Raw genomic sequence first — 22,259 nt, 5'->3', positions numbered from 1 at the left:
GAAGCCCCGTTAGCATCACAACAACAACAACAACGGTGCTAGCATTAGCTCGCAGGAGAGCGAAGAGTGTATTTTGTTTTTTCTCGGTAGTTGGGGAAAAATAAACAGGTGAGTGAACACAACTGACCGCCGACAGAGCGTCTAAAGGCGCCATTGAGTCCGTCTGCGTGTTTTTATAACCGTTAATTCAAACGTTAATGCGCTTAAACGTCAGCTAGGGAGCTAGCGTTAGCCCCGTTAGCTTCTGAACGTCACTGAAATCAACTGCCAGCGTTTGATTTCTGCTTCAATGTGAGAAGTGGCTCCGTGCAAAGACTCTCAATATGTCACAGATGTTAATGTGTAATTATGATTTAACGCTGCGGCCATTTTCACCACTGTACACTTCATTTAATGCTACAGTTAGCTGCGTTTCCCATTGTTATTAGTATATAACGTTAGATCCCCTGGCATTGGCTCTTATTGTTGTTTAGCCTAGAAATAAACAAGGACAGCTTATTGTATTTGCTGTGATTCATGTGATGAATGTATATATATATATATGTGTGTGTGTGTGTGTGTGTGTGTGTGTGTGTGTGTGTGTGTGTCCAGGCAAAGGGAATTGCTGTTCACTAACTAACATAACGTATAGTCCATGTAAGATCTGTCTACTCACAGATATTAATGTGTAAATGTGATTTAACGCTGCGGCCATTTTCACCACTGTACACTTCATTTAATGCTACAGTTAGCTGCGTTTCCCATTGTTGTTAGTACATAACGTTAGATCCCCTGGCATTGGCTCCTTTTGTTATTTAGACTGGAAATAAACAAAGACAGCTTATTGTGTTTGCTGTGATTCATGTGACATATACATATATATATATATATATATACATATATATATGTTCATATATATATATATATATATATATATATGAATATATATATATATATATATACATATATATATATATATATATATATATATATGAATATATATATATATATATATACATATATATATATATATATATATATATATGAACATATATATATGTATATATATGTTCATATATATATATATATATATATATATGAATATATATATATATATATATACATATATATATATATATATATATATATATGAACATATATATATGTATATATATGTTCATATATATACATATATATATACATATATATATATATATATATATATATATATATATATATATATATATATCAGTCAGAAAATCAGTCAGTCAATCAGAAAATCAGTCAAGCTACCGTCTAACAAGGAGGTAAAAAGAAGGTTAAATAGTTAAAAACAAGGAGGTAAAAAGAAGGTAAAATAGTTAAAAACAAGGAGGTAAAAAGAAGGTTAAGAGATTAAAACAAGGAGGTTTAAATAAAGTGAAATAGTTTTAAAAAATGAGGTAAAAGAATGTAAAATAGTTTAAAACATTGAGGTAAAATAATTTAAAACAATGAGGTAAAAACATACAAGTATAACAGGCCACGTACAGTTGTGTTCAAAATAATAGCAGTGTGATTTAGTCTGAAGTTTTTATTTCTGTTTTTACTTTATAGAAAGTGGAGAAAAGGGGAATATTAGTCTGTGCAGCAGTTAGCAGAAGAATAGGTTAAACCAAGAAATATTAGTGCAGTGATTCACAGACGAGCTAAATCCTCATTGATTTTCAGTTTGTACACTTAATGTTTGAGTTTGTAAAGAAAATGGAGATACTGCGGGTTTTTTTTTTAACAACCTAATGTTCCTTTTTCTTCACCCTCTGTAAAGCTGGAGCAGCAACAGGCAGCGTGCAACTATTGCACATATGCACTAATAATAATACTAATAACTTTCATCAGTAGAAGTCCTGGTAGAGCCTTTCACTGTAACCCCTGTCCTGACACATCCTTCAGTCATGTCCTCTATTCACTCTGCATTGAAATGATCTGTAATACGAACATTATTTCTCCTCGTTGCAGGTACGCTGGAATTTTCTGACACCCACTCGGACATGTCCTATGTCTTCATCAACGACTCGTCGCAGACCAACGTGCCTCTGCTGCAGGCCTGCATCGACGGGGACCTGCCCTTCGCCAAAAGGCTCCTGGAGACGGGATGCGACCCCAACATCCGCGACAACCGAGGCCGCACCGGCCTGCATCTGGCGGCCGCCCGGGGGAACGTGGACATATGCCGCCTCCTGCACAAGTTCGGGGCCGATCTGCTCGCCACGGACTACCAAGGGAATACGGCGCTGCATCTGTGCGGCCACGTGGATACGATACAGTTCCTGGTGTCCAACGGGCTGAAGATCGATATCTGGTAAGAAGTTTTAGATTTCTGGTGACGAAGGTGATGCTCATGGACGTTTTTAGTCATCAGTCGTGTGTTTGATCGGCTCATTTTCTATTTTAATCGCATTTCTATTTCTAAATCTGTTATAAAAAAAGTGCTGTGCAACATGAAAGTGGCGCAAAATCATCCCCATGGTCTTTTTCAGCACTTAAAATAAGCCATGGAGACAGTTTTTTGTTGGTGTAACAGCTATTAACGAAGAAATCTGGGAGAGTCGCTAACAGCCGGACGTGGCTAACAGTGATTAGCTCCGGGGAGTAAGGTGAAGGCATTCAAAGGTCTTTTTTAACCACTAATGCAGCTGAAAATAACAGCAAACCTCTGCAGCAGCATGAGAAGAGTCCCTACACACAAAACAAAGCACCAATGTTCTCAAAACAAAATAAAAAGTAAAGCGAACGAGCCTTTAGTTCATTTTTAGTTTTGAACCGACCAACCATTGTCCTCCACGTCATCGACCGTTCTCCGTGAATCCATCAGAGAATGAGCGTCTGTTCTGATTCAAGAAGCTTCATTTACCCTGAGGGAAATGATTGTGCAACAGTTTCAATACAAAGACGGGAAAGGATCAGAGTGACAATAAGCAGAAAAACATAAATCAAATCAACATAAAGCTAACATCAAATAATCAAACAATAACTAGATGTGACAGAAAGCAAAGGACATTGTGGTTAAACGTAGGTTATACATACAGTATACAACAATCAAAGGCGTGCCATTTAGCAGCAGATTGAATAAAACAAGTACAAACTAAAGAAGTGAGAAGGAGCGATCAGTGATAACACACGGGCTCACTCTGAGATGAAACGCTCTCTGTCCTCAGGAGCTGGGAGGGTAAACTCGATGTGCGGTGCGGACAGTTTTGTCCTCACACACGGGGCCTTGCTCCCCTCAGTCTCTCTGCGTCTTCTTTAACTTGTCTTTGCATTTCAAAAAGAATCCCTGGACATTGTCTGCGGTTCAGATGTGAAAGGGGGCTTAAACTGCAACAGATTTGACAGGTCTAATGAGGCGTGGGGGTGTTTATCTCGCTCCTCGCTCCCCCGCAGCCTGCGGCAGAGGAAGAATAGTTGGAATTACTCACTTCCCTTTCACTCTCTCTCCTCTTACCTACCTACTCGCTTTCCTTTTCCTCTTTCACACATGCAGCACATATGTATTTTTACCAGTCTCTCTGTGTCTCTCTGTGTCACTCTGTGTCTGTCTCTGTCTGTGTGTGTGTGCGGGGGTCTGGGTGTGTCTGAAATGTTTGTCCAACGCTGATTCCCATGGGGTCTTGCCAATCAAAGGTTATTGAGAAATGATTTTCCCTTGACTCGAGTGCATCTGCGTTCCTCCCTTGACCCAGTGACCTACGCGTATTTTCACTGTGCGTGTGTGGGACGTGTGACTGATCTGTTATCATCTGATCTCTGTGGGGGTGCAGCACGTTCACACTATTAACCTTGTTTCAAGCCTCTCAGACGTGCGGATTTCATATTAAGTCATACAGTAAAGTTGCCAGTCTAAGTGAGCAGATGAGGTCATTTTAATTCAGGTCGAGTGTTGTTTTGTCAGCTAACGGCACCATCACATGCCGGGGGGGCCACACAACGGCACCCTGCTATTCTAACGCTGCGCCCGGCAGTGAAACCGCGTGCTCTATCAAACCACGCGTGCTCCCTTAATTGAAAATGAAATCTCAGCGATCCCAACGTGAAGAAAGGATGTGTCTATAACGTAAGAATTTGTGACGAGCCCGGAGGAGAGGAGGAAGAGATCGAACACTGAACACACGCTGAGCGCTATGCATGCCTGCAGCATGTATTTGGATGATTCATTCGACTTGACCTCCTGTCTCCCTGAAACATCGCCACGCTTACATGCAGTTTAAAAACCCGATCAGGGTTAAGGGCATACTCCGGTTTCTCAAACACCATGTAAACACCGCACCCCCGTTAACAGACCTAGAGAACTCCTATAGTGACCAGAGTTCTCTGGCATGTAAACATCTTGCCCGGAGTAATACGGGGTTTCCTGTTTGCGCATGGGCCGGGGTCAGAACTCTCCCCCTCCCCCCTTCCCACTCCGCGTCGGTGGCTTTTGACCCTTAAATAGAATAAACCAGGAAGCAACAGCGCCGAAAACAATGTGAAAAAATACCAAACCATAGAGGATTCTCTTTAAACCGAGGGAGGACTTTGCAACGGCAAGTAACTACCAAGACGACCCGTGTGTTCTGTCGTAATTCTGTCCAAGTCGGCCATTCCCCCCCCCCCCACTTGTAAACAAAGGTGAACTGGTGAACAGGTGAACTGTACCAGAGGAAGAGTTACTCCCGTCATTTTCCCATTCAACCCCCTCTTTTGTGTACGTGGGGAACTTCAATAACCCGATTATTCCCTTAACCGGGCTTACTGATGTGCATGTAAAGGCCCTGAATCTGAAGTGTTTGCCTGAACTCCCGGGCTACAGTTTCCCCTGCTCCTGTTCATTGAGCTGTTACTGCTACGACTGATGTCCCACATTCTTCCGCTATTCAATGCTGTGATCATGCAAGCTGTAGCTTCCAGTAGCTTAGTGTTGAACATGTGGTTTCCCAGCCTGGTGCAGAGTAAGCACATGTGGAAATGTCAGAGTGGTTGTGTGGCGACTCACACTACACACGACTTCATCTCGATCAAACCCATAGTCCCACACTTTCACCCGCACAGTGCAAACACAGTTAGGACGCTGTTTCATTACACACATGTCCCGCAAGCTGTAGCTTCCAGGAAATGATCAACACTTAGGTTTGCATGCACACTCCACACAGAAGGGCCCAAAACAACACACCGGGTATCACAACACATCAGGAAAAAAAACTAATTTAAGACCGAGGCGTCTTGTGCTGTGTGGCTTCTGTTATGACTGAATACACTCTCAGCTACAGCTCTCTGAGGCACGCTTGGCTCACTCTCACTGTGTCATTTCCTCTATGAAACTACCAGCAAACCACAATGAATGTCTGGTGGTTTTAAGCCTGCTCCAATGTGTTAATGTGGTTTGATGAATTTCATGAAGTGTTTCCTCGACTCCAGTACCTGTGACTCTTTCCGTAACATCCGTGTGCAGAGTTCAAGTAAACAACAACCAACACATGGGACTGGTTCCATCAGTGGGACAATTAATACGTTTTATGAAGTGTATCCTCGACTCCAGTACTTGTGACTCTTCTAGTCTAACTGCGCTCTGTGTGTTTTCTTTTCGCCCTGCTTGACAGCAACCACAATGGCTCCACCCCTCTGGTGCTGGCGAAGAGACGCGGCGTCAATAAGGACGCCATCCGTTTGCTGGAGGGACTGGAGGAGCAGGAGGTGAAGGGGTTCAACAGGGGACCTCACTCCAAACTGGAGACCATGCAGATGGCCGACAGTGAGAGGTAAACAGGGAGGAATGACGGACAGGCTCCTGTCTGTACAACGACCGGTCAACGCAATATCTCTACATGAATCCCTTTTTTTTTTGGTAGCCGGAAAAAAGGAAATGATTCCTGACAATGACTGAAACGTTTGAGCTGAGGACACCTCTAAGTGCGGACGCAATTCAAGCATTTTAAGTGTTTCATTTAGGGATATTCCAGAATAAATGTCTATATTTGTACCTTCAAAAAGCTCCATTCCTGAGTAATTACGAGTTTATTCTATCAGTGGAGAGATTTTCCAATGTAAAGGTCTGTCAAAGTGTATGATTCAACTGTTCCTGGAGGTCTAGTCTAAACCATAACAAAGAGCATATTGTCCCGGCTTATATTGGTGTGGGGGAATACAACGAGGGCTTAAACCGGTCTAATCCAAGTGTCTTTCAGTGTTGGTGCAGGATCAGGAGATAAGGGATCAGGGATAAGGAGAATTTGTTCTCAAATACTCCTTATGTGTGTTTTGTCTGGGAGCAGTGTTAAGTGCACAAGTAAACACGCGTCCTGTAGTTAATGTGTCATGATTTACAGGAGTCCTGAACACTCAGGAGCTCATTCATGTGCAAACAAACCCACAGGGTGGAAATCCGATCTGTAACACTAAATGCCTGCGTGAAAAGCTTTATTTAAAGAAGAACGCGGTTTGAACGGACGCACGCGGGAATCAAATGTTGGTGAAACGGGGTTCCCTGTCACGGCAAACACATGAAAGTAAAATGTATCTATCAGAGTTCCTCAAAACCAACAAGACATGTAAAAGGATTTCCTCTGTCTTGTTCTGTTCCAGCGCGATGGAGAGCCACTCCTTATTGAACCCCAACCTGCAGAGCAGCGAGGGCGTCCTCTCCAGCTTCAGGACCACCTGGCAGGAGTTTGTGGAGGATCTGGGGTTCTGGCGGGTCCTTTTGCTGCTGGTCGTCATCGCCCTGCTCTCCCTCGGCATAGCTTATTATGTGAGCGGCGTCCTCCCGTTCTCCACCGGTCAGCTGGAGCTGGTGCACTGAGGGAGGAGGTGAAGAAAAAGAAGAAGAAGCATGGGGTAGTAAAACACACCAAGTGAAGTTCTCGTTAGACCAGAACAAATCCAGATTTGTGTATATTTGCAGATGATGGTTACCTAAACATGTACAATGTATTTCTAAAGAAGCAAAAGAACAACTCTCTCGATTTGAAAAAAACAACAATCTGCAAGCTTGAGATGACCCAGGAAGTGTCTTGTTTTAAATATAGCGTAACATTTCCCCTTTAAGAATGAACTAAAATGGCGTCGCGGCTGCTTTTGAACTAGTGTTAGTGAGAAAATAACCATGCTCTTGATTTTGTTTTAATCGCAGCCACACGACGACATTTCCCCGCGTAACACCGTCACACTTCATTCGCACCGTACGCTCTGTTACAAGCTGTACATTGCCAACGTTTTTGTATCTTTTATTTTCTTACCCGTCTGTTCTTTCCGTTGTGTTATTTATCGAATATCTTCCGTATGAATTTTCCTGCGTACTGTCTGTTTTTGTTCAAAGTCCCGCACGCTCGCTTTCTTTAACCGCGTCGCCGGTATCGTATTCCTGAAAGCGTCGTATCGTCTGCATACATGCGGAGTGGAACCTCGGCTGCGTGCCCTTATTCCAGAAAGATTCATGTGTCGCAAATTAAGACATTCCCGCCAGAATCACGCATTCAAACCTACTGTGTTGTAAACATCATCTACGGGCACAATGCTGAGAAGACTCGGGTTGCAGCAGCACATTTGTACTCTTTCTTTGTTGTATATTCATTTTAACGTCCTTGTAAACCGTTTCGATTTTACGCGTTGGCTGTTTTCCGCCTGTCGATTTCCCGTGTGCATTAACGCATTTGAAGTAAATCCTAATTTAATGTGGAAGCAAAGAATAAAAATCACGTGTATGTATGATTGTAATCAACAAGAGGACTGAGCTGATATTGTGGTTACAGAGGTTAAAGTGAACGTGAGGAACTGACAGTCATATCAAATAAAATGTCTTTAATCCATCAAGTTTGCTTCTTTAAGGATTCTTGCATTTTTTCTTATTCAGCCTCTGATATCCTGTCTGTTCCCCTTTAGAAGGATTGTTACGGCCACCGCGGAAGGATTGGCTCACGTAAGAAGTGACCAGAACATATAAAGGGGTTCCCCGTGTCGAAGTTGAAACAATAATAATGTTTTTATTGATAACGCCGCCCTAAACTTAGGTAAAGAGAAGGACTGGCAGAACGGACCGTCGGACCCGTAGCTTCCTCCCCCTAAACTCAAGAACCCTAACACCTCACACAGCTGACTGGAAAAGAAGACATGGGAAAACCCGAGGCGGCCGGCCCCCTGTCGGTTATCTAAAGAAAATATAAAGTACGGTGCCGATCTCGGTGTCACCCTCCAGGCTGTCATCAGGGCTGCGGGAAGACTCTTGAGTGCACTGCAGACTGCTGCTTTTAACAGACGGGACTCCACGCCTTCATCGGGAACAGGTCCAGGCCCCACACACACACGCACACACGCACGCACACACACAGACACAAATAAACACTAACAGAGTGCAGCCTCTCAAGTTTTATCGAGTCCAGATTAGAACAGGTCCAGGCCCCGCACACACACGCACATACGCAAACACACACACACACAATGATTTCTCAGTAACCTTTGAACGGCAAGATCCCAAGTGAATCTTCAGTGAACAAACATTTCACACACACACACACACACACAAACACAAACACTAACAGAGTGCAACCTCTTGAGTTTCATTGAGTCCAGACTTGAACAGGTCAAGGCCCCGCACACACGCACACGCACACACACACACACAAACAAACACCAACAAACACCAACAGAGTGCAGCCTCTTGAGTTTTATCGAGTCCAGATTTGAACAGATCCAGGCCCCGCACACACGCACACACACACACACACACACACACACACACACACACACACACTCCTGAGGGTTGCCACTGTGCAATGTACTTTCATGAACAGATTCATATGAACGTTACATTTCTTAAGTTCTTGATCAAACCATTCGTCAGCATTCTGTCTTTAAACAGGCGTCTGTTTTTGTTTCCCCAGGGCGGCTTTACTCGCTGCCTTTCTGAAATATCACATTGATATCATCGGTGGTCTTGTTTACACCGTCTGTGGTGTGGACATATTGGTTTCGGTCATTTATTGATGTGTCATCCCCTCCGATCAGCTGGGGTTTCATTTGTTTTTCTCTCTCCGTGCCTCAGGCCTGCCTTCATACAGCCAACCTAGGTCAGACAAGAGCCGGCCATTAAGCACCAATCAAGCTAGTCTGGCATAAGATAGCGTCGTCAATTTAGATAAGATTAGAAGTTTATTGAGACAAATGCATTGTTTCATACAAGATAGATTTGATACACCCTGTCCCTGGTTAGGCCTTTACTAAAAGTTACACAAGCAAAGTTAAAAACAATACACACAGGACGAAAGGTGGCACAGTGGTTAGAGCAGTCGCTCCACGTAAAGAGGCTGAAGGTCATCGAGGCTGCTGCCACGGGTTTGACTTCCACCTGCGGCCCTTTGCTGCATGTCTCCCCCTTTCTCTCTCTCTCTCTCTCCCCATTTCCTGTCCGTCCTGTTTAATAAAAGGCTTGAAAACTGCCTTTAAACAAAAGCAATAATAATACAGAACATCAAATACAACACACATAATGACAAAAACAAGGACAACAAGTAATGCATGTGCACTTTCCCTGTGTTTGAGGGTCAATGTTCACCGGTGTTCTTCACTTTCGACCATTGTTTTACCCGCGTGTTAAAAACCTTGAGCTCTGTCAGTGTTTTGATGTCTTGTGGTGATGTTGTTCTACGCTTCGCTCTTCTACAAGTTTCCGCTTGTTGCCCCTCTAGTTCTCATGCTACTGTTTTGTCCGTGAACTCCGGTCTGTAATGAGTTGAAGGAGAACCCCCGGTGCCACCACAGAGACCACATGTTCCCTTTTAAGGCTTGACTGGTGACACTTTGGCCCCGTTTCTGTGCTGACAAACTTTCAGGAGGAGCGCTGCTTCACGGCAAAAGGGAGTGGGAAGAGATCAGGGCAATAAACAGCTGCAGCGCTTTGATTATCAAAGTGGCCGAAACGCAGTAGAGAAAAGGTCCTTCTAACACCTGGGGCACGTCAATCACACGAGGGTAAAGCTGGGGTGGGATCCGAAGGGTGTTTTTGTGTGTGTGCGTGAGTCAGCTTCAGCCGTCTGACTCAAACTTGATCTGTTTCCCCATGAAAACAGAGGAAGATGGGTGACAACAACATGAAAGTGCAGGCCGAGCAGCGTGCGGCAGGAAATGCAGACCCAGGAAGTCTGCTCTCTCTCTCCACTTCTTCTAAAAATACCATATTTTTAGATACACTGTATCTGTGCGGGTGTGTTGCAAGCTCATGTGTAAATCACCTTCAGCACTGTATTGACTCACAAGCCAGGTCTGACTGAAAACAAGGCAAACGTGTCAGCGATGTAACGTTTGGACTCCGGAGTCATGGAAACGGCTCTTAAGGACTTGAAAGTGGCCCTGCTGTTCAACACAGCAGGTGTTTACTTTAACCCTCTGAGTCATACAAAAGAATGTGTGATTAGGCACTGGAGCGGCGGGCCAACTCTTCTGTGTCTCTGTGCTGAGCGTGCACTTACATGCACATCAGTAACCCAAAATTGGCCTCACCCCGGTTTAGGGAATGACCGGATTCTTGAAGTTCCCCTCGTCTATATGAGCCGGGGTTGAATGGGAAAATGACGGAGTAACTCTTCCTCCAGAACAGTAAGGGCGCACTCACACTGTCCTTCCGCACCGTGCCCCGGGCTTTAGGGTACTTGTCCCCCCTCCCTCTCCCCCCGCGCCCCAGGCCTGTTTGTACTCACACCACCTGGGCCTCGTGCAAATGCTTCTTGCTGTCCATACGTCATCACGTCGTAACACGTCACACGCATTGATGACGTCATGGCGATGCGTGGCTTTGTTTCCAGTTAAATGTCCGCGCATGGTCCCTCCTTCTTTTTTCTATGTACCAACAGGCGCACAGGAAATGATGTCAGAACCGCCGTAGGCGTCTTGCACGTGCGCACGCTCGTGCTCGTACATGTGCAAACGCGCTTTACAAAAGCCCACCTCTCGCAGACGGGCCGTGGACGGCCAGCTGGCCGCAGTTTCGCGTGGAGCGGTTGCACTCACACTGGTCAAACGCACCAGGCTTTACCCGAAAAACCTGTTTTGGCCCGGTGCGGAAGGACAGTGTGAGTGCGCCCTTAGTGGCTCTCCGCCAACGTACAGCTGGACTGAATACCGCTTTTTTTCCAGGTCACCTTTGTCAAAATCACAAACGGACGACTTTTGGACAGAATTACGACAGACACGGGTCTTCTTGGTAGTGATGATACTTGCCGTTGCGAAGTCCTCCCTCATTTTAAAGGAAACGCTCTATAACTGTTGTTTTTTTCACGTTGTTTTTGGCGCCGTTGCTTCCTGGTTTATTCTATTTCCAGGTCAAAGCCGAGTGGGGAGCATGCGCAGACGAGAAACCCGATAATAATCCGAGAACGCTGTTTTACATGCTAGAATAATCAGGGAACTGAAGGAGTTCTCTAGGCCTGTTAATAATAATCGGGTTTTTAAACTGCATGTAAACGCACTGACTGTCAGGCTCAGTACAGTCATCCCATGATCTGGAGGTGTTTGAAGCTCAGGTTTGAGATCGCCTCTTGAACCTTGACCTGTGGACTTCATCCTCAGCTCGCTCTCCAAAACCCTGAAACAAAAAAAAAAAAAACTAATGTTACCTCACACTCCCCTTCCTGAGGAGCTGTCATTAAACTGGTCAAAGGAAGTTTGTGGTGACCTCAGACCACCTTAGAAGAGTCTGTCATCTGGGTTGTGAGAGCGTTTCTCTGTTGGGATGAAGGTGCTCTTGGTCGACAGTTCAGGTCCTGCAGGGAAACACGGCAAAAGCTTCTGCACAGTCGGATCAGCTGCAGGAGGAAATCCTGGCAGTTTGACATACTTAATTTTGTACTGTACTACACATGCAGGGATTCTCTTACTTGTCACATGGGTAATTTTTCCACTCAACTCACAGCAACAACATTGACTCAGCCCTGCCTGCCTGAATGACTCACATTGAGTTCACACATAGAGAGACGGGGGACATGGGAATTTGAGTAATAACACAGCTGAGGCCTGAAACTAAAAACTCCTTGCTGGTGAAATAGATTTGATGGCATGCAGCTGAAGCATATAGCCTTACAGACGGGATTAGCTGAATGCAGGGACGTTGGGTATAATCATTTTATTGTTTTTTTTATTTAATTTTGTAATATAAATAAGAAGAAATAAGAAATCCCTGTATGACATGGCACATTCAGACAGGACTAAAACCTCTGGGGAAAATGACCTTACCCAAACTCCAGGCTTTTTACTACGTAACCTAACTTCCTGCTTTGCTCCAGATCAGTGGCGTGCACAGACTTTTTGAGGGCACTTTAGCGTGCGTTTAGCTCCCTTGAGGGCACTTTAGCCCAAATTTTGGCTCCTAGAGGGCACTTTAGCGCGTGTTTTGGCTCCTAGAGGGAACTTTAGCATGCGTTGAGCCCCCTTGAGGGCACTTTAGCCCACATTTTGGCTCCTGCAGGGCACTTTAGCATGCGTTTAGCGCCTAGAAGGCACTTTAGCATGCGTTTAGCTCCCATGAGAGCACTATAGCACACGTTTTGGCTCCTAGAGGGCACTTTAGCAAACGTTTTGGCTCCTAGAGGGCACTTTAGCGCGTGTTTTGGCTCCTAGAGGGAACTTTAGCACGCGTTTTGGCTCCTAGAAGGCACTTTAGCATGCGTTTAGCACCCATGAGGGCACTTTAGCACACGTTTTGGCTCCTAGAGGGAACTTTAGCATGCGTTGAGCCCCCTTGAGGGCACTTTAGCCCACATTTTGGCTCCTACAGGGCACTTTAGCATGCGTTTAGCGCCTAGAAGGCACTTTAGCATGCGTTTAGCTCCCATGAGAGCACTTTAGCACACGTTTTGGCTCCTAGAGGACACTTTAGCGCGCGTTTTGGCTCCTAGAGGGCACTTTAGCGCGTGTTTTGGCTCCTAGAGGGAACTTTAGCATGCGTTTAGCCCCCTTGAGGGCACTTTAGCCCACATTTTGGCTCCTATAGGGCACTTTAGCATGCGTTTAGCGCCTAGAAGGCACTTTAGCATGCGTTTAGCTCCCAAGAGGACACTTTAGTGCGTGTTTTGGCTCCTAGAGGGCACTTTAGCACGTGTTTTGGCTCCTAGAGGGCACTTTAGCATGCGTTTAGCTCCTAGAAGGCACTTTAGCATCGATTAGCTCCCATGAGGGCACTTTAGCGCATGTTTTGGCTCCTAGAGGGCACTTAAGCGCGTGTTTTGGCTCCTAGAGGGCACTTTAACACACGTTTTGGCTCCTAGAGGGTACTTAAGCACGCATTTTGCTCCTTGAGGGCACTTTAGCAAACGTTTTGGCTCCTAGAGGGCACTTTAGCAAACGTTTGGCTCCTAGAGGGCACTTTAGCACGTGTTTTGGCTCCTGGAAGGCACTTTAGTATGCGTTTAGCTCCTAGAAGGCACTTTAGCATGCGTTTAGCTCCTAGAGGGCACTTTAGTGCGTGTTTTGGCTCCTAGAGGGCACTTTAGCAAACGTTTTGGCTCCTAGAGGGCACTTTAGCGCGCGTTTTGGCTCCTAGAGGGAACTTTAGCACGCGTTTTGGCTCCTAGAAGGCACTTTAGCATGCGTTTAGCTCCCATGAGGGCACTTTAGAACATGTTGTGGCTCCTAGAGGGCACTTTAGTGCGTGTTTTGGCTCCTAGAGGGAACTTTAGCACGCATTTTGGCTCCTGCTCCATGCGTTTAGCTCCCATGAGGGCACTTTAGCGCATGCTTTGGTTCCTAGAAGGCACTTTAGCATGCGTTTAGCTCCTAGAGGGAACTTTAGCACGCATTTTGGCTCCTGCTCCATGCGTTTAGCTCCCATGAGGACACTTTAGCACACGTTTTGGCTCCTAGAGGGCACTTTAGCGTGTATGTGTATGTGTAATCAGTCACTGTTGAGCGATTTGAGGGAGTGCGCAGAAACAACTGAGGATAGTGTTTCTTTAATGATATTTCTCTCTGCTGGCTGCCTATTCAAGTCACCCTGTGAGATTGTGTGTGTGTGTGTGTGTGTGTTTGTGTGTGTGTGTGTGTGTGTGTGCGTGTGTGTTGAGCCAGAGGCAGCATTAACCAGGTGGGAAAAATATGAAGGGTGTTAACATGATCTCATCTCATCTTCAACCGCTTATCCAGGGTCCGATTCAACTAGATCCTAAGGTGGAGAAGGACTGTTCCAACATGCCTGATAACACCTCTCAGCTCTCTGTGTAACACCTATAACAGCTATCTGATGTGTCAGTGTTCCTAGAGGCTGCTGGTTTCAACACCCGTCCCTAGAGGGGACTTTATCCGACATTGATTGAATGTCTTTGTCTTCACTGTGTTGTGGGACGACACGATTGGGTTGTTGTCCTGTCATGGGAATCATTTTCCACCCCACCACAGGGTGTGGGTGTGGTTCTCTCTGAGTGTAAGAGCGTGCTCACACTATCCTTTTGGCCGCGGCCAAAACCGGTTTTTCAGCTAAAGCCTAGTACCTTTAAGTAGTGTGAGCGCACCCGCTCCGCGCTCAACTGCGGCCAGCGGACCGTCCACGGCCCGCTTGAAAGAGGTGGGCTTTAGCGGAGCCGTTTGCACATGTACGAGCACGAGCGTGCGCACGTGTACGAGCATGAGCACGAGCCCTACGGCAGTAGCGCTATGTCCGCCTGTTCGGACATAGAAAAAAGAAGGAGGGACCATGCGCGGACATTTAACAACAACAACAATGGCGGTGAAAGGTTCACGTTGGTGTGGTGCGGAGATGGAGTGTTTACTGCAGATTTGGTCGGATGAAAAGATTCAAAAACAGTCGACAAGACGCACAAAAACTCAGAGGTCTACGGAAAGATTTGTAAACAAAGCCACACACACGCGATCAATGCGTGTGACGTGTTACGGCGTGATGGCGTATGGACAGCAAGAAGCATTGGCCGGCCCTGGCAGTGTGAGTACAAACGTGGCTGGGGCGCGGGGGGAGAGGGAGGGGGGACAAGTACCCTAAAGTCCGGGTCTCGGTCCGGGAGGACAGTGTGAGCACGCTCTAAGTGGAGGTATTTCTAGTTTCCGTCATGGGAATAATCTATGTGGTCAGATTCTAGCAAGAAACCCACAAACACACACACACGTAGCACATCTTCCAAATGTGTTGCGTGTCCCTTCTTTTGAGGCTGCTTTGAGCTTGCAGGGCCCGACTGAGAGTGAGCAATGCTCTTCCCAGATAAGAAGGTCCCGGGCAGAGGCAGCTGCATAATGAGGCTGCTCTCTGACACCAGCAACAAGGGGTGGCTTAGGGCGCACTCACGCTGTCCTTCCGCACCGGGCCAAAACAGGTTTTTGGATAGAGCCTAGTGCGTTTGACCAGTGTGAGTGCAACCGCACCGCGCCTAGCTGCGGCCAGCTGGCCGTCCAGGGCCCGTTTGGGAGAGGTGGGTTTTTGTAGAGCGCGTTTGCATGTGTACAATCACGAGCGTGCACACGTGTACGCGCAAGAGGCCTATGGCGGCTCTCACGTCATTTTATGTGCGCCTGTTGGGACATAGAAAAAAGAAGGAGGGACCATGGGCGGACATTTAAAACAATGGCGGCGAAAGGTTCACGTTGGTGTGATGCGGAGGTGGAGTGTTTACTGCAGATTTGGTCGATGAAAAGATTCAAAAACAGTCGACAAGACGCACAAAAACTCAGAGGTCTACGGAAAGATCTGGAAACAAAGCCACGCATCGCCATGACGTCATCAATGCGTGTGACGTGTTACGGCGTGATGACGTATAGGCAGCAAGAAGCATTCTCCGAGGCCCAGGTAGTGTGAGTACAAACGGGCCTGGAGGGGGGGACAAGGACCCTAAAACCCGGGGCGCGGTGCGGAGGAACAGTGTGAGTGCGCCCTTAACTTACCCTTTGGCTTAACTTACCCCAGCCTCCCCCCTACTTCTCCCAGTTTGTTCTCCAGGAAATATGGGGACAAAGGTCACAGTAATCTTGGTGAGAAAGGGGGTATATAAAACATCTGATTTGACATACACAGATGATGGTGAGGGTGACAGCCACAGCCACTGTAACATGAAACCGTACCCACAGAACTGACAGCGCGCCGCAAGATGCAAACCATGCGGGTGTGGCCCTATGTGCTGGATCAGGTGGATTGTCCAGCAGTGGTGGTGTCACTGACCCTGTTGTGCTGTTCTAACCCCCTGATTAATGAAACGAAAGGAGACTTTATGTTTCAGTTTTCTTGAAGGCAGCTTCGTTTCCCAGAGTCAGAGAGTCTCAACCGTCCTTTAGTTCATCCATGAGTCCAGCCGGGTCTCAGGGTTTAACACAAATGGAGTCTCATAATGTTTCCATTCGTTTACCAAATGTGGAATATCATTAAAAAACGACAACATTCAAGGTTCAAGCACCAGCTTTATTGATATACGACACGCGATTACAGAATGAAACACAGCTGTAGAGCCCTCGTCACCATTACACACGCACATAAAAACCATCACAGCCGTCCACACCATGATTATCATTAACAAAGCTTTAAATCATTATACAACTTTTGTGTCTCTGCTCTGCACAGAACAGTACCTGAGTCATAAGTTTATTCTGACATGGAGGTGAAGTCATGATCAGCGATGAGCTTCCTGCCGAGGGACAAACCTGTGACAGAGGCACCAGGGTTTCATCAGGTAAAGGCACTTTGGAAAGTCTAGTTTTCTGTTTGTAATCAGTGCCACAGTATAAATCTAGGATTCTCTGGATACATTGGTGGAGATGCTGAACGATGTGTATTTCAAAAAAGTAGTGGTTCTCCCATACAAAAAGGCACGAAGCGGTTCAGTGCGCCCGTCACGACTCAGCATGAGAATGTGTCGTCTTCCCTAAAGTCCCAGAAGAGAAAAGAGAGGAAAACAAACCAAGGGAAACTAATTCTTTCAAAATAAAGGCGGTTAGCTGTAATCAAACTATGTAAACACTACCAAAGCCAGCTAGCAGCTACAGTTTCCTGCTGCGTACAGTCAGAGTTGGTTGTTAGGTACTATTACAACACACAGTAATAATCTCTTAAGCATTCATTCATTCATTCATCTTCAACCGCTTGTCTGGAGCCGATCCCAGCTAACATCGGGCGTGAGGCGGGGTCCACCCTGGACAGGACGCCAGTCTATCACAGGACACATAGAGACGAACAGAGACACACAACCATTCACACCTACGGGTGATTTAGAGTCATCAATGAACCGAACACCTGCACGTCTTTGGACTGTGGGAGGAAACCGGAGAACCCGGAGAAAACCCACGCAGACACGGGGACAACATGCAAACTCCACACAGAAGGGCCCCAGGAGGGATTCGTACCGGGAACCCTCTTGCTGTGAGGCGACAGTGCTAACCACCACACGACACACTTTATTTTGTATTATAATTTTTCCTTTTTTTATCTTTTTTCCTAGTGCAATGTTATGGAATGTTCTGTTCTGTTAAAAAAAAAAGATCTACATTTTAATTGATTTTTTTTTGGTTGAAATGTTTCAAAGATGTCTGTAATTTATTTTTACCACAAAGATTGACTGCCGTTGTTCCCATGAGGGCCGAATTCAAAAAGTCAGTTTGTGAAATACAGTTTAAATGTTCACTAAAACTACACAAAAAAACAAACAAACAGTGACACACTTCATCAGTTCTCCCAGCTCAAAGCGAAGGTACATTTCTGCTCACTTAAGTAGACTTTTAAGTCAAAGTTGCAAAGGGCTAGCAATAACACTGATTTGTTATTATATTCGCTTTAGCGCCAGGACTTTTGAAGTTTGGCACATCGTTTTCCAGTTTTATAAGTTAAATTTATCTTGTTTATCAACAATAATAACTTATTTAAATAAGATTTAAATCACAACAATGGACAAAGAGCTTGTTGTGCTACAGCTAACGTCAGTGCTTGTTGGTTACGTCAGCGCTTGTCGCTAACATCAGAGCTTGTCGGTTACGTCAGCGCTTGTCGCTAACATCAGAGCTTGCTGGTAACGTCAGCGCTTGTCGGTTACGTCAGAGCTTGCTGGTAACGTCAGCGCTTGTCGGTTACGTCAGAGCTTGCTGGTAACGTCAGCGCTTGTCGGTTACGTCAGAGCTTGCTGGTAACGTCAGCGCTTGTCGGTTACGTCAGAGCTTGTCGGTAATGTCAGCGCTTGTTGCTAACGTCAGAGCTTGTCGGTAACGTCAGTGTTGCTAACGTCAGAGCTTGTCGGTAACGTCAGTGTTGCTAACGTCAGCGCTCGTCGTAAAGTCAGAGCTTGTCGGTTACGTCAGAGCTTGTCGGTAACGTCAGCGCTTGTCGCTAACCAAAGCTTGTCTGTTACGTCAGCACTTGTCGGTTACGTCAGAGCTTGCTGGTAACGTCAGCGCTTGTCGGTTACGTCAGAGCTTGTCGGTAACGTCAGCGCTTGTTGCTAACGTCAGAGCTTGTCGGTAACGTCAGTGTTGCTAACGTCAGCGCTCGTCGGTAACGTCAGCGCTCGTCGGTAACGTCAGCGCTCGTCGGTAACGTCAGCGCTCGTCGGTAACGTCAGCGCTCGTCGGTAACGTCAGCGCTCGTCGGTAACGTCAGCGCTCGTCGGTAACGTCAGCGCTCGTCGTAACGTCAGCGCTCGTCGTAACGTCAGCGCTCGTCGGTAACGTCAGAGCTTGTCGGTAACATCGGTGCTTGTTGCTAACGTCAGAGCTTGTCGGTAACATCGGTGTTGCTAACGTCAGAGCTTGTCGCTAACGTCAGTGCTCGTTGCTAACGTCAGCGGTTGTTCTTAACGCACATAGCTAGAAGTTTCAAGCGGAGTCATAAATTAACATTAGCTTAAAATTAACCAATATGGGGCAAAAGCTTGACAGCCCTAGTAACAGTAACCGAGGGAGACAGGCCTTAGCGAAGCAGCTAGTTTTCTTCATCAACTACGGAACAGTGCTTTGGTTTCTCCTTTTTGGTCACAATTAGTCAAAAGCATCAAAGAGCGGATACATAAATACTTTCCAGAAAGTTTTCAGCAGTAAAAACACACAAACTGGACAAAAATACTTCATTGGACGATACCCTTGTGTGCATGGGCCTCACTTTGTTTTAAAAAGTGGTGGGGAAACTTTCTTTCACGTAAAAAACCCAGATATTCTCCCCCTAAAGACGCAAAGCTATGATGGCCTAATGTAACACTTACTTTACTATTGCAAGCCGATTTTGTGCGACGATAAAATATTTCTTCACGTTTTTTTTCGGAACATTTTTAACAAATTATACTAAATTGGCCCCTTCAAAAAGCAGTGGGGACATGTCCCCAGCGTGAATGACTCCTAAGTTTTTATGGGTTTGGACTCTGGGCTGGCTCTTCCCTGGGGAGGAGGGCCTTGTCTTGTCCACCGCCAGATCCAGGTGTGAAGCTGGATGAGCCGGAATGCAGCCGGCGAAACAGAGCCTGAATCCCTAACAACCCAATGGTGGTGACGATAAAGGTGACGAAAACGCTGACGCTAACGATGACGATGGCCCGGGTTGACATTCCTTCGTTTTCGGGGACCATCGGTGTCGGCTGCAAGAGGAAAGAAAGAAGATAGATAAGATAATACGTTAGACTGACTGTACATACGATGTTTTCACTCTATCATTATTATTCCAGTTACACTCTCACTCTCTCACTCTCTCACTCTCTCACACACACACACACACACACACACACACACACACACACACACACACACACACACACACACACACACACACACACACACACACACACACACACACACACACACACACACACACACACACACACACACACACACACACACACACACACACACACACACACACACACACACACACACACACACACACACACACACACACACACACACACACACACACACACACACACACACACACACACACACACACACACACACACACGACCTATATACATGCAATTAATGGAGAAATGTCAGATGTTTGTTTGTCTAACTCAGTATTTTACTGGGAGAAATCACTTTCCACAGTCTCGTCTCATCTCATCTTCAACCGCTTATCCGGGCTCGGGTCGGGGGGGCAGCGACATTTCCATTTTCTGCTCCTTTAAACTTCTACTCCACTACGTCCCAGAGGAAAAGACTTTACTTTTGACTTGTTCCTATACATTATAGAGACGTTCTGATACCGTTATTTCCTTTCAGAGACCTGAACTTGGATATCAGCCGATACCAGTATGGATGTGTTACGAGCTGGACACCGATATGCTGTCACAGTTCAGTCATCCAGCCCTCCGTAGTTTTCCATTGCTCCTGCCTATGCCCCACTCAGCCTGACAGCCACACCCACCTCGTCACTTCACTCTACTCACCTGTGCACACAGCTGCCTCTCATCACATGCACATAATCACCAGCTCCACACTCACTCCTTTGCCAGATTGTTCTGTGCCATGCGAGACTTATCAGCGGTCTTCTGCGTGTCTTCCACGTACCGACCTCGCCCGTCCCCGATTCCCTGCTTCGTCTGCATCCTGGTAAATGGACCCAGCCTTCTGTCCCTGACCAAGAGTTTAGCCTCTCCTCTCCTGATTCCTGTTTGCTGTTTTCTGAACTGTTGGCCTGTCTGCCTGAGTAAACTGTAGAACTTTACCACTGTCTCTGAGTCCTTTGCACTACAATTGGGTCCAACACCACCAGGTACCTATTTGAATATTCCAAAACCAACAGCAATTTAGCAAAAGAGTTGTGTAACATCATGGAGAATATTCAGATATTCTTTATTTGGGTCGGTGTTCGGTTTTCAAGTTTGTTTGTTTTGTTTTTTTTACACATACCTCAATAAATAATGCCTGTGATTACACCGAGAGACGCGTGTTGCAGCTCAGCGTGAGAGACCGCAGGACAGTCGGAAACAGATGTGCATGCAGGCTGAAATGAGCAGCTCTGTTCGGGGCAATTACCACTAATGAGTCGCTAATGTGTTTTTTATTTTACTGATGTAAAATAAAAAACACATTAATTAATTACTGATGTTTTCAGGGGGTTTCATCACGATAAACACCGACTACGGCCGCGCGTAATTACGCACGGAGCCGGGAGCTGGGAGGGACTCTCCCGCAGGCTGCTGCGTATTTCATCACCCTTTTCCTCCCTTTACCACCTCACCCGCCCTCTTTTACTCTCTTTACCACCTCTCCCTACCTCTCTTACTCTCTTTATACCACCTCTCCCTACCTCCCTTACTCTCTTTATACCACCTCACCCTCCCTCTTTTCCTCTCTTTACCACCTCACCCTCCCTCTTTTAATCTCTTCACCACCTTTCTCTCCCTCTTTTACTCTCTCTTCACCACCTCTACCTCCCTCTTTTACTCTCTCCACCACCTTTCTCTCCCTCTTTTACTCTCTCCACCTACTCTCCCTCCCTCTTTACCACCGTTAATATGCTAATTGCTTCTCATTGCAGCGACAGTGCCAGCCCCGCTCCACCGTGCCGCCCAGGGTGTGACTCATGTTAGAAACACATTGCCCAGGGCCTGCATACAGAGATTGACTGTCAGAGCTTTTTTTTATTACCTAGGGACATGACATGACATTTTCCTACCTTTGCTGTTTCATTTCCGGTGACCACCAGCCTGACAGCAGCGGGACCCCCCCTGCTCCTCGTCCCATCTTCACCACTGATGATGTAGCAGATGTAGACCCCCCGGTCCTCCGGCTGGACCCTCTCCAGAGTCAGAGAGAAGTCTCCCTTAGCGTCACCATCGGGTGAAACAGACACTCTTCCGTGGAATGCTTTCCCATAATGCTTCTCTTTGGAGGGTTGATCCTGCTCAAACACGAGTCCTCCGTCTCTTTCCCATCGGACAGACTCCACTTGCGCGGATGAATGGCAGGGAAGTTTGACTTTTCCTCCCGCGGCCGCAGAGCTGTCCACGGGCACCACCACCTCCAGCTGGATAGGCCAACCCACCAAGGAGCCACGGCAGGAAAACTCATACGCGCCCCCGTCTCTGATGTTCACGTCAGTTAAGTTGACAGAGAGCGCGGAACAGGGCTGAACCCGGTCTTTGTAGGGTTCAGCAGGCATCCAAACACCGTCTTTGCGGCTCGCCACATCCTGCCTGGAGGCATCTCTCTGCAGCCGTTGAAGCGTCAGTGGGAATCCGCCAGAGCACTCCTCATGGGCCGTGAACGTAAAGGTGTCTCCTAGGATTGTATATTCTCCCAAACTGAGCTGGAACAGGACAGCGAGCGCGCAGAGAGAGAGCGTCCGACCCCAAGGCATGGTCACTACCGTCTGACTC

General features: G+C 46.5%; 1 protein-coding gene across 3 annotated transcripts in view; it reads left to right on the top strand.

Moving 5' to 3' along the window:
* LOC310964115 (ankyrin repeat domain-containing protein 46) overlaps positions 1-22,259 on the top strand; it is a 223,827-nt gene continuing 201,568 nt past the window's right edge. For 2 of the 3 annotated variants that reach the window (XM_083937117.1, XM_083937116.1), the window contains exons 1-4: positions 1-108; positions 1,978-2,320; positions 5,595-5,753; positions 6,577-6,801. In XM_083937117.1, coding sequence (XP_083793243.1) covers positions 2,010-2,320; positions 5,595-5,753; positions 6,577-6,793 — 687 coding nt within the window. In that variant the 5' untranslated portion in view covers positions 1-108; positions 1,978-2,009 and the 3' untranslated portion in view covers positions 6,794-6,801. Of the gene's footprint in view, positions 109-1,977; positions 2,321-5,594; positions 5,754-6,576; positions 7,796-22,259 lie in introns of those variants that run through there. The other variant, XM_083937115.1, reaches the window with a different exon arrangement.

This window comes from Echiichthys vipera, assembly GCF_963691815.1.
Source record: "Echiichthys vipera genome assembly, chromosome: 22".
In the NCBI taxonomy this organism is placed as follows: Eukaryota; Metazoa; Chordata; class Actinopteri; order Perciformes; family Trachinidae; genus Echiichthys; species Echiichthys vipera.
Note: the sequence above shows the minus strand (reverse complement) of the source record. Positions and strands in the feature narration are given on the sequence as shown.